The sequence below is a fragment of the Aptenodytes patagonicus genome, chromosome 3 (assembly GCF_965638725.1).
Source record: "Aptenodytes patagonicus chromosome 3, bAptPat1.pri.cur, whole genome shotgun sequence".
NCBI classification, from domain to species: domain Eukaryota; kingdom Metazoa; phylum Chordata; class Aves; order Sphenisciformes; family Spheniscidae; genus Aptenodytes; species Aptenodytes patagonicus.
This window is the reverse complement of record NC_134951.1, coordinates 91296395-91309365: the sequence shown is the minus strand read 5'-3', so window position 1 is coordinate 91309365 and position 12971 is coordinate 91296395. Positions and strand designations below refer to the sequence as shown.

At 40.3% G+C, this 12971-nt stretch overlaps 1 protein-coding gene across 1 annotated transcript in view; it reads left to right on the top strand.

The window, feature by feature from the left end:
• The window catches only part of ADSS2 (adenylosuccinate synthase 2), a 44055-nt gene extending 38560 nt beyond the window's left edge, over positions 1 to 5495 (top strand). The window contains exons 12-13 of the mRNA XM_076334222.1: positions 3809 to 3958; positions 4710 to 5495. Coding sequence (XP_076190337.1) covers positions 3809 to 3958; positions 4710 to 4762 — 203 coding nt within the window. The 3' untranslated portion in view covers positions 4763 to 5495. The remainder of the gene's footprint in view (positions 1 to 3808; positions 3959 to 4709) is intronic.
• The last annotated feature ends 7476 nt before the right edge of the window (positions 5496 to 12971 follow it).

Genomic DNA, 12971 nt, shown 5'->3' with positions numbered 1-12971 from the left:
ACTGTATTTTTCTTTACTGTATGAAAAATCAAGAATCCCGGTAGAAATTTAGTAGAAGCTGTTGTCTTTGCTGTTGACATGCTGTCTTCCTTAAGTGTCAGGAAGGAGTTTGAGCTGAACTTCTGCTAAGCTGGAGGATGCTGTCTCTCACAGTGCCTCTGTGTTCCACACCTCTCTCTTTGCTATACTTCCCAACATTTGGCAGCATTTTCAGCACATATGCTGCAGGTTACTTATTACCCCTGTCCCTGGCATAAAAACCTAAAGGTAACTTTCTTCCCACCTTGTGTTTTGCAGACCATTAGATTATTTCTGATGTCTACATCTCTGCATGCTGTGTACTTGTATAATTTATTTATTTTTTTTAACTTGCCACTTTGACATTTTGAATTTAATTTAGAAGAGATCTAGTCTGGGAATCTCTCACTGGCAGGGTATTTCTTTCTCTCTCCCCTCCCTACCCTCCCACTCTCTTGGAGATGTTAGTGATTTACCCTTCTTGTCAAATGACTGTCTCTAATTTAGAAGCACACACAGTGCCCACCATCTCAGGAAAAACACGCCATATTTCATATATTGTTCCTTTTTCCAGCTGGATCAGAGAATCCTACGAGTCTCACTCAGTTTTTTTAGCTTAGATTTCTGTGGGCATTTCATAATCTCCTGTTAAGAAAGAACTGAAAATGTCTTGTAAATTTACAGCTGACTTCAGTTGGTATCATTGAGGCTGTAGTCTTTTGCTATGGAGCTGGCCAGTATCTCCATTTCTGTTCAGTCATAGGAGTTTATGAAAGAAAGATAGAACTGCCTGCTAGCTCTGAGCTGATCTGTTTAAAAGGAATGTGGAAGCCATGGTCTAGTCCTGCTAATGCCTCCTGTCCAAGTTCAGGCATCAGTTGATCTCAGCACAGACACAACCTCTAGCTCAGGAGACTTTGAAAACACAGATCCTTAGGAAATTGGGAGATTATTTTGGAGAAGCTTTACTTCATGCTTGCTTTTTTTTCTTGTGCTCTTTCCCTGGGCATCTGCTGTAGGTTAAAGAGCTAGGACACTGTGCTAGATGCATCTTTGGTCTGACTTACATGACTGTTTTTATGTTCAGTTTCTGGAAATTGCTGGAGGATCTTTCTCTTACAGTGGTGCCAAGATCCCAAATTTCAGCTATTCTTTCTGAGTTGGAAGTAACATCACATCATTCCCTCTCCAAATTATAGTACCAGACTACCAGAGATCATTATATCTGCTCTCTCTGTTATCTAATTCAGCTGTTAATAAGGAATATTCCAGAAAGCCTAAAAGATAAAACCCCTAAGGGAAGAGCTGAGAGAAATCTAGATGGTGACTACATCTGTTACTACACTGAGCTCAGTTTATGGCTTATCTTTACCACACATCATCTTTTATCACACCTGCTGGAGAGTGAAATGAGAGAATAATTTGAAACATCGAGAAATTTATCCCTTCTTTTTCTTCCTCTCTTTTGGGGAAGTAAGGAATTGAACTAATACAGAGTAATGGAAGATTGTTGAAAAGGTTAGACCGTTGAATTCTAAGTGCTTTCAGCTTTCATAGAATCATTAAGGTTGGAAGAGACCTCTAAGATCGAGTCCAACCGTCAACCCAACACCACCATGCCCACTAAACCATGTCCCTAAGCGCCTCATCTACTCGTCTTTTAAATACCTCCAGGGATGGGGACTCCACCACTTCCCTGGGCAGCCTGTTCCAATGTTTCACCGCTCTTTCAGTAAAAAAATTTTTCCTTACATCCAATCTAAACCTCCCCTGGCGCAACTTGAGGCCATTTCCTCTCGTCCTATCGCTTGTTACTTGGGAGAAGAGACTGACACCCACCTCACTACAACCTCCTTTCAGGTAGTTGTAGAGAGCGATAAGGTCTCCCCTCAGCCTCCTTTTCTCCAGGCTAAACAACCCCAGTTCCCTCAGCCGCTCCTCATAAGACTTGTTCTCCAGACCCCTCACCAGCCTCGTTGCCCTTCTTTGGACTTGCTCCAGCACCTCGACGTCCTTCTTGTAGTGAGGGGCCCAAAACTGAACACAGTATTCGAGGTGCGGCCTCACCAGTGCCGAGTACAGGGGGACGATCACTTCCCTACTCCTGCTGGCCACACTGTTTCTGATACAGCCAGGATGCTCTTGGCCTTCTTGGCCGCCTGGGCACACTGCTGGCTCGTGTTCAGCTGGCTGTCAATCAGCACCCCCAGGTCCTTTTCCAACAGGCAAAGGACCTTTCTCCCAGCTAGCCTCATCAGAGAGGCTTCAAAGTAAAAATGCCTGTGGACCTCCAAGATTAGGTGTTCAGTCACTTTCCCTCTTCAAAAAGAGGGAGGCTAGCCTCTTATTCTAGACCATCTGCAATGCCCAGAGATTAGTTTGTGGTTTTGCACTTTGAATATAGCTATTCTATTTTACAGATCACCTGGACAGCAGACAACACCTCAGTTGTTACTGCTGATGACCTTAAAGAAAGTCCTTATCCTCAGCCTCTGCAACCCAACATCCTTAATGTGTCTGTCTGTCCTGATTACAAGTATTGATTCGGGATCATTTGCCTTAACCTGTGAACACCTCAGTCCAAAAATTGTGCATTTCTTCACTGTTGTAGGCTTTGAAGTCAGTAGAGCATCGTCCTCTTCACCTTACCTAAAATGCCTAGTTCATAAAGGCTGTCCTTACAACATTGCTACGATTGAACTCTTACCTGCACCAGGACAAATCATTCAATATGCTGAGCCTGAGTTTGTTTACTACACACACGCTGGAGGGCATTAGCTATGGCTTTGTATTTGCACCTCTACTGTGCCTCTTGCGCCTAAAACCCTTTCCCAGGTTGACTAGCTGTCTTTGCAGGTGTGACTTGATCAGAGACATGGAGCCTACATAACATTAATTACAGTGCCTTTGACAGAACCCTGTCTTTTTCAGGAGGGGAAGAATGCCTGACACCTCCCTTTTTTTTTTTTTTTTTTTTTTTAATCAATGTATTTTCACCATTTTCAGGTTTAACGCTTTAGTTTCGCTGCCCAGGTCATTCCAAGACTAATGTTCAGATAGTTACTGGAATGATTCAATTCCAGAACAATGCACTTAGCATCTTGTCCAGTACTTGAAATCATCACAGGATTCAGAGTTAATGGACAACATTGTAGCAAGTTACTAAATTAAGGACAAGATGGAATATACTCATTGCTTCTATTCTGGGAAGTAATTGGAACAGTTACAGTTCATACATCGTGTGGGACTCCATAGTGGTTGACAAATTCATTGTAGAGTTTTGGGGCATCAGAAGTCTATTATGTATAAACTACATCTTATGACTATGTTTAGTAAAAAGTACACTCCTATGCCATTTTAAAATATGTTTTAACTGCCTGATACATACAAGCTGGTGCCTAATTTTGCTTTCACATCACCAAATTCCCTCATGAAGGGGGAGTTGGATCTTGGTATTTGTTCAGCAAAAAAAAAAAGTCAACATTTTGGGGAATTACTCTTCCTGAAAAGTTGTTTTCTGAACTGAAAAGACTGTGGTTTAGCAAAATGTATGCATGTGACTGTGAGTACTGGAATTCCTAAAGTCTAAGTCCTGATAGTTACTGGATTTTTTTTTTCCTCTGCTTATATTAACAAAAAAGGACACTTCAGCACCTTCAGTGCTGGTATTATCTTATCAGTAAACCTCTTTGTATGGGAAAAGAATAAAAAGCTTTACAGTTATGTGTTTAGTGCTAGAGAATATATAATCTTTGTAGGCATAATATTTTTGTTCCTGTTTGCTTCTCAGCCAACCAGGAAGTCTTAAATAAAGTAGAGGTTCAGTATGAGACACTCCCAGGATGGGATACGGACATATCAAATGCAAGGACGTTTGATGAGCTGCCTGTAAATGCACAAAATTATGTTCGCTTTATAGAAATGGAGTTGGGCGTTCCTGGTAAGTAAAACAGATTTTGTTGTTGTTTTTTGTTTTTTTTCCTGCTCCATGAAACCTGTCTTGTATTTTGCCTTAATGAACATTCAGAATATTGAATACTAGTTTGTAGCTGTGCTTATTCTGATGTACCTGGTGATACTTGTAATTATTGTTTTACTTCTTTTTAGCTGTTGAATTGAAAATCTTCAAAAGCTTTAATATGCATTCTTTCTTTGGCTTATACTACAGTTCTTGTTCAGCTGAGATTTTTATAACTTGCTTAAGTGTTTTTGAGATTGGTTATAAATAGGGGTTTAGTTCTGCTGCCATTATGAAGTCAGTGGGACTACTGGTATATTAACGTGATTAAATATATGGGACAGAGGTCCTAAACTAACAAATTTCTCTATGCCCCCTAATAAAGATGATCCTGTGGTTCCATCCAAAGCTGGGAATTAGGAGATGATGCAAATCTTTACTGTTCTGACAGTTTCTACGTATCTCTTTCCTATGATGTGGAAAACTGATTTATTCATTATGGCAGCTTCAAGACTGTTCCTGCTTTTCTAAGTTACCAATGCATTCTTACTTGGAGAACAATAGACATAGTTATCGTTTCTTAACATACTAATAGTATGTGCTGTGTTTTTCTTCAGACTACGGTACTTAAAATCTTAAGCGCTTAAGAAGATAAGGTTGTATCTTATCTTAAGATACAATCCGATCTTGCTTTGTATTACTTAAAATAAAAGTTTGCTTTTCTCTCCTGCAGTTAAATGGATTGGAGTAGGGAAATCCAGGGAATCAATGATCCAGCTGTTTTAAAGATTTCAGATGCATGGAAGAAAGCACACTCCTCAAAAGACTGCTCATTCTTAAATGCATTAGTAGCCCGCAAAGCAAAGATGTTGGAAAGATAGATTTTTTTTGCATGGAAAGAAATGCTAGAGTTGATACCCCCAAATCAATCGCTACACCTGAAAGGGACTTTAACATGAACCTGTATCAGTTCTTGTTCAACTGCAATTTCCAGGACACTTGTCACTGTTGTTCAAGGTGCCATCAGATTTTTTTCCTTTACCTAATATTTACTTCATAATGTAATTCCTGTTTGAAAATCTAAGGTAGCATTATTTTCATGACTGTTTGTCTTTGTTATCCTCTCTCTGCTTTTGGCGGTGTTACTTCCCTGAAATTTTAGACAGTAAAAATAATGCAGTTTTGCACAGATAGTTTTACATCCTCATTATTTGTATTCCTAAAGCTGTTGTATTCTTAATGGCTGCTCTTGTGAGTGATTAAAGAGAGGGATTCTGATTTTATAATGCTATAAATGCTGTCTAAATTATTGTGTGATCTGTTTTTTAAAAAAAGATGTGATGCCAAGTTGTTAAAAATGTCCAGGTTTTTTTAGCTGTGTAACACAGAAAACTTACTGTTTGTAACTCACAGAGGACACTCAAGTGTTTACCAGGAAGTGTGCCCAGAAAGTTAGAAAACTGATATTGTAAAAAGTTCCTTTGCGATTATTAAAGAACCGTTCTGATTTTGAGTTAAATGTTTTATAATGTTACTCTTTTTTTTTTTTCTGGTATTTGAAAAACCCTGCACTTCTCTACTTCCAAGGCGTGTATCTCAAACTGTTTCCCTAATTAAATGAGGTTATATTTATATTTGGTGAGAAATCTAACATTTTGATGCCCTTTTAAATTCCTTTCTACATAGCCAATAGAAGATCTTTCTCTGGAGAACTGGCAAAGCACAGACACTTTTGTAGTTATAAATTGAAGACGCTTTAGAAATAACATTTGAAGTACTCAACATATTTAGATGTAGGGAAAATAACAAGTATTCACCTCATGACATCTGACATTTTGGCTTATTAGTGTTGGGAAATGTTTTCAAATTATTTTAATTTATAACCATTATTATATATTCCAAAGAATCTGATTTCTCCTCAGCATTAAAACCCAAACAACTTCATACTCGTTTTTTTTCTGGAGGGGATGAGGGTCTAGTTTTGCTGTCAGCCTTGCAGTCCAGGAAAGAACCATACCATCCCTCCCTAGCTAAGGGACACCTTGAGTTAAAAATCTTTTCCTAATTCCCTGATGAAGAGGAGGAGGGATATAACTGTGTGAAACACAAATTCCAATGTTCATTTAGAAGGAAAAAAACAATATTACTATTCTATTATTATTCTAGGTGATGGAGGGAATTGACCGTGTAATGTGAACAATAGGTAATACTAAGTATTCTCGTCTTCCTGTAGCTGTAGGAGGCACCAGAGGGATTTGTGCTGCCAGTGAAACTACCAGCCAAGGGCTGGGGGCCTAGCTGGTTCAAGGAGTGAGTAAATAAATAAATAAACGAGGGGCATGCTTTCCTTCTACAGTGAGTGAATAAATGAGGGCTTACTATGTAGCTGTGTTTCACTTCTGCCAAGGAGAGACCTTCAAGTTCAGGCCTGTTTCAATTCTTCCACTGTTGTAACTCCACTGCACAAACTACTCTTGTTTTTTAGTTGAGGAATTCATATTCCCAGATGCAGCAGGATTTCTAAGCAATACAGCTATAGCCTAAAATGATACAAAGTATTTGTGCAGTTAAAGAAACAAACCAGGATTGTCTTGGATGCAAGAGTGATTTATGTTCTTTTGCCTTCTTTTAAGTTCAGCTGAGATTTTTCTTTGATTCTTCCACTCAAGTGCAGGCCTGGAAAGTTGAAAACATCCTCCTACCAGTACTTGTCCAGATAATACGTGGTCCAGGATCTGTTGGTGTATTTCCTCTCACGACCTGGAACGAAGAATTTTTCTCTTTAAATTTCACGTGGTTAAACTTGGCATCTGTAAAGCTTATTGTGTTGTCCCTGAATGCCAGTTTCACATAAGCTTTGCTAGAGTCAATTCTTGGACTGGTGCACAAACACTCCTGGTGTCAAAGAATGGTTATAGAATGGTTATATTCTACCAAATTCTCCCCTCCCCCAGTGCTACTCGTGTACGTATGGGGAAATAGGCTGGGATGTGTTATCACCAGCCTGAATATTGTGGATAAAAATGTTAAAAGTTATGGAGATCGTTTCAAGTGCTGTATGCTCTGCTCTTGAAACCATGCTATGTTCAACTATGGAAGCAAGGAGGAAAAAGAGAAGAACAGCCTAATACTCTACGACCAGCAGTGTGTTTAGCAGGGGCAAAGTTACATGTCTTTGAAGGCACTTGTCGTTTTTTCTCTAGCCAAAAGTCACTGTTCTGCTTTTTTTCCCCCTTCATTAGTCAGTAGCCCTTTGGCTTCAAAGGAGTTGCCACACTCCTTGGCAAAAGGATTTTGGTTGTCTGTCACAGGCTAATAGTAAGCTGTAATAAAAGGAAAAACCTTTGTACTTCAATGACAAGCATGTATTTCTCAGGCCCTTCCTGTATACTTCCTTCCTCTGTCTCTTCTGTTGCTAGCACGTTAGGGGAGAGGATGGCAGCATAGGGTAGTAGCTGAAATTGATTCTCCTCCAAGTGTCCCCTCCCGCTAATGGGATGTTTTCAGGAGGCACGGATACCTGTTAGACCTGACAAGGCTGCTGACAGACAAGGTATTTTGATCTCACGCCATTCTTGCTGCCACTGAAATATTTATGAGGTTGGTTCTCCTAGGCTTGTGCTGTACTGCAGCATTTAATAGCCCTTACGTCCCTGCGGTTTAGTGAGCCTCCTTTACTAACTTAATAGGAGGGGAAGCAAGGGATACTTCTGCTGCTTAGCCTTTCCATTTGTATTCCATGTGTAATTGGGTTTTGGCATGTAGCTAATGGACAAAACCTTCAGATAAAGTGGCAGACAGATAATGTTGATGTAATGCATGACAGCTGCTTTCATCTATCATCCTCCTAGAAATCTACTTTCTAATAGAAGACTATAGTTTCCTTTTGTTGTCACAGCCAGCTTCCCTTAATGAAACATAATCAAAGGTTTGTCTGGTTTAGAAAAAGTAAAAGGCAAAGTAGCTGGGAATGAAGAATAAGGGACAACTCAATCTGGTGAGTTTTCTCCTGCCCATACTGTTCCTAGTCTCTGAAACAGTGAAACTTAATAAACCTAGTGGTATAGTAAATCAAGCACACTTCTGGTGCGTGACAGCTTTACCTACTTAAGGCAGACTGCTGTGCATACATACATACATACACACAGATGATGCATTATTTGCAGAGACTTAAAATTTTACACCATTCTTTGTTGGTCTGAGTGTTAAAACTCATTTGACATGTAATCTTTAAAATACCTTGCAATAAATACACATTCAAATATCTTCCATTTGACTTTAAACAGATAATGTTGAGTTAAATCCTTATGTTCTTCACTGCTGCTTTCGAACTACTAGATCGAGTGTTTCAAAGCAATGTATTTTCTTACACTGTGTTAGGTTTTTTTCAGTGATGAATCAATTTGTGCATACATTCAGGTACTTACTTTTTAGCTCTTTCAATACACGCTACTGGCATTATCTACAGTGTGTTTCAGTAACTATTTTTAGATAACAATCCGCACAAGTACAAATAGTTTGCCTTGTTCTCGTTCACTGGTTGCCTTCTGCATATTACAGAGGGAACTGGGATGCCTGAGTGTTGGTAGTGGAGAGGGTATGGCTTTGGGGGACAGATGGCAGCTCTTTTTTTGGAAGAAGTGACATGACTGTTGACTTCTTTCTCCGTGCAATTTAGGACTAGTTTGTTTACAGCAGAGCGAGCCCCCCTAGTTCATCTTCTGTGCCCCTCTCGACAGGAAAACCAGCATGGATTGAGTTATGGCAAGTCAAATGCTGCTTTGTATGAAGTTTGATTGTACCAGTCGCTGGTGGTCTTTTTCATTGTTTTTTGAAAATGCACCTACTTCCTGAGAGCTGAATTGCCAAAGTCAGGTTGGAATGGAGTTTCAGCTTCGTAGTTTACTGGAGCCGGTTGCAGTTTACTGAAAGGTCTAGGCAAAAAACATAAATCATTCTGTAATCTCATGCTGACATATGGTATGTAAATACCATGATCCACCCAAAGGGTAGCCAGCATTATAAATGTACTTTCTAATCTCCTGCTGAAATGAGCACTCAGTATAATGCAGCTGTAATCTAATAGATATTAACAGCCTGAGAATGTACAATAAGACCTTAATAATTCAGTATTGTTCAACTGGCTCCATCTGACTTGTAATTAGCACGATAAGGGTTGTGCCTCTTGCAGTCGAGCAACTAACTGCATTAGTTTAATATTACTAGAATTTTTAAAGCCTTGACTTCCCAACAGAAATAGCCTACGACATTTTAAAAATTAAACATTTTGAAGTTGATAAGCAATACAACAAATTTTCATGGGGGGAAAAAAAACCAGCTTTTTTTTTTTACAACAATTTCCATTCTAGATTTTCATATACATATTAAATTCAGGTCATGCAGCACTCCTGGTATGGCCAAAAACTTTTGGATGTAGTTTTGGTTTACTCTGCCTGGATTCTCTTGTTGTTCCTCTTTCAGGCCAAAGTCATTAAAAATTATTAGAAGTTGTTGCAACGTTGCCCACAATAGGCATAAAAGGGAGAGGCTTATTCCACAGGTCTTATGGGTTTACTTTGATGCACAAGTTTACCCTGGAGCTCCTCCGGGTGTATGTGCCTTGTGGACCCGTCCTAGTTGCCCGGGATAGAAACCACAGACGTCCTTTCCAGGACAAACAACTGAGCTGATGAAGCAAGCAAATAGAAGATAGTGAAGGTATAAGCAGGAGACTAGAGAGCAGGGATCCCGCCCAAGCTGTGGAAAAGCAATTTTTTTTATATGGCGGTTATGGAAAAGAAATATTTTTGTCCCAGTACAGAGCTTACAAGCGAATAAGGGAATGACGTTGGTAACAAGGCAAAATCGTGCATCTTTTGAAAAAATGTGAGTTTGTGCAGATCAGTGCACCTTTTTTCTTTCTTTTTTTTCTTTTTTTTTTAAATTTAAGAAATAAAAGCTGGGCAGACTTCCCCCCCCCCCCCCAAAGTACCCTTCTGAAATGCTAAGAGTCTTGAGCAGATTTTTTTATACAACTAACTGATAGCCTGGCCTGTGCGCATAATGTGTGCTGTGCGGTTCAAGAGGCTTACCCTGGTGGCAAGATGGGTGCAGGATCTATAGTTTCTTTGTGGAGTACAACATGTCAAACTCCTACAAACAATGATGTAAAATGTTTTTTTGTTTTGTAATGGAGCTGCTGATGGACCTAAAAGAACTTGCTTACATGGCTTGAATGTATTGATCTCCATTTTGGTAGCAAAATCCGCTATGGAATAGCATACCTATTAGGAATCCCCCAGGAAGAAAAGAACCAGCGTACGCATGTAAAAGTAAAGGTTCTACAAAACATTAAATTTTGCAGAGATACGGGAGTTTCTAGAATGAGTTGCACAATATTAGTGGCAGGTCTTGGAGTAGAAACAAATGCAGGAACCAGTTAACTTACTTAAACAGTATTTTATAATTCAGGACAACAGCGTGCTGTTCTGTGACTCAAAGCAGAATTTCTTTGCAGACTGATTCATTATATCAGTGGGTCTGATGGTCTGCTCGTTTGTCACTATTAAGTAATAATTTATTCTACCTCCCGAGGAATTAAATTTGGCTGCTGTGTATAAAACACTGACTCACTGGTATTTGGAAAACAAAGTAGATGTTTTCTGTATTTTGTTGCCCATCAGAGTCGGTGAATTATGTTTTGGCCACTCCATGGCAACTACTTCACTGGAGTGTGAATTAATACTGCAGCTCCAGGAGTTCGATGTTAAAATTGGTTCTCACCAGAGATCTTAGACTATTGTTTTGAATAGTATCATGACACAGCTGTCTTAGGAATTCCTTGAATACATGCACAGTTTGATTTTTTTCTAAAACTAAGACCATTGCATCTTCCACTTAGTTGTAGAGCATGATGTAAAAACTCCTTATCCAATTCAGTCTACAAAAGAATGTATTTTCATGCTTTAGATAATTTCAGTCAATCTTGGAAAATGTAGCTATACAACATACAAAAGTGACAACTCCAACACTCACACACAATATGAGCTGTTGAGAATCACTGTTATATTTACCAACATTTCCATATCCCTGTCAGCCAGTTCTGCACAACTGTTGTCCTCATCATAGTCAGCAGCACCAACAGAGATTCCTCTCCTCTCCCCGACTCCTCCCCGGGGGTGATTCTTCTTCTCCAGTTTTACCCTTAGCGTGGCTTCAGCAGGAAGCATTCCTCATCTTTGGGAAATGGGGGACGTTGCATCTTCCTTCCTCCAGCAGGAATCATGTATTCAGGTTGCCAACCCAGCTACCTGAGATAGCGCCAGTAGCGCCTGTGTCCTACCACAGAATTGATGAGCTTTATTCCAAACCTCAGTTGCTTACCTGTCTCCTGGTGTACACTTCAAAGGCCCTCATGTCAGAATTTATCTTCCATCCTGGATACATCCAGGAATATTTTTAAAATTTGCTATTTGAATGCCTAGATTACAGCTTTCTTTTGTAACGTTGCACAAGTCTCAGAAGCTTTTGAGACCTGATGTATTAAAAAACCTCATCATGCTGTGAACTAAAGTGGCTTTGGTCTTAACAGATGACTGATGTAAAGCTCAGTAGGAAGGAGAGAGCCTAAGACAGAGGTTAAATGGTTCACGTAGGGCCTGCAGGGAGTCTGTGACAGACAAGGGAAAGCAGTACCTCCAAATGCTACAACCATACAGTTAAAACTGCCGGACCGTCTGTAATCTACCTGCTTGTGCTAAATAATAATCATATATTAAAAAATATCCTAATCTTGTTTTTGAAGCTTTTTGAACTTAACACACTGAAAACGGATTCTTTTTCCAGGATGAAATCCATTCTGCTTTTGAAAACCAAGGAAGCCCATACTGATAAAGTTTATTTAACTAAGTGGTATTTCTGCTTACAGATTGGGTGAAGAGTGGGGCTGCAATGCGATCTTACCTTTCCTGGTTCACACAGTGGGGTTACAGACTTAGATAAATCCTGGAACGAAGCCCAGGAAAGGCAAAGCTTGCAGGCACAATCGTGGGGGCCATCTGCCTGAGCTCCCTTTCCCTTGCTGAGCTGGTGTGAGCAAGTCCCTCTACCTCACTAGGCCTGGCTTTTTGATGGTTCCTCCCTTCCTTGCTGGCATTGGAAGGGGAGTGCCCCTCGGCTTCAGGGCAAGGGGAGCAGTCCCACTGGTGTCAGGGTTGCGAGTGCATTTTTGAGTGCTGTTTGAGCCAATTTACTAGCAATGTTGCAGTTGACTACATACACAATAAAATGGGGTGGTGTCATACTGAAGGTGGGGACCTAAGGAGACTAAAAGCTAGACAGGGGAGGGGAAAAGCTAATCTATCAGCAAATCACTTGCAAACTTGTGCCCCTGCACACCCGAGCCACCATCCTGAGTGCTGCTGCACTTTGGTAAATTAGACTGTAGTGTCTGCTAGTCCTCAGGTTGCATTCTCCTCAAGTTACTCCTAGATCTGAGTGTAGGAGCATCTCCTGACAGTGGTGAAGTTTAAAGAAGAAAGTCAGGATGAGAAAACAAAAAAGAAGATCTGACACAGGAGGGAGTCCAGGGTTGGATCTTTAAGGGTATAAACCTTTTTCTGATGTTTTATTGGACATGCTCTCCAGTACATCTTACTTGCTGTAGACAGAAGGTAAAGCTTTCTTTAACCGTTCTGGAATTAGAAACGTAGGCGTAATTTGAGTCTGGATTTTTTTATGCACCCTTCTGTCATATGAGCTACGACCTACATCTTGGCACTGAAACAGGGAGACTTCAGGAAAGATGAGGTGGGGCAGGGAAGAAGGAAGAGCTTTGTTTGCTTCTGAGACACAGAACCCTGGAGCCAGAAGGGACCATGAGGGGCCTCAAGTCAGTGGGGCTGGGGATGGGAGGAGCGTCTATACCTTCACTGATCCAGACAGGCACTTGCCTAACCTTCTACCCTGAGACTTCACAGCCTCGCCAATGATCTGC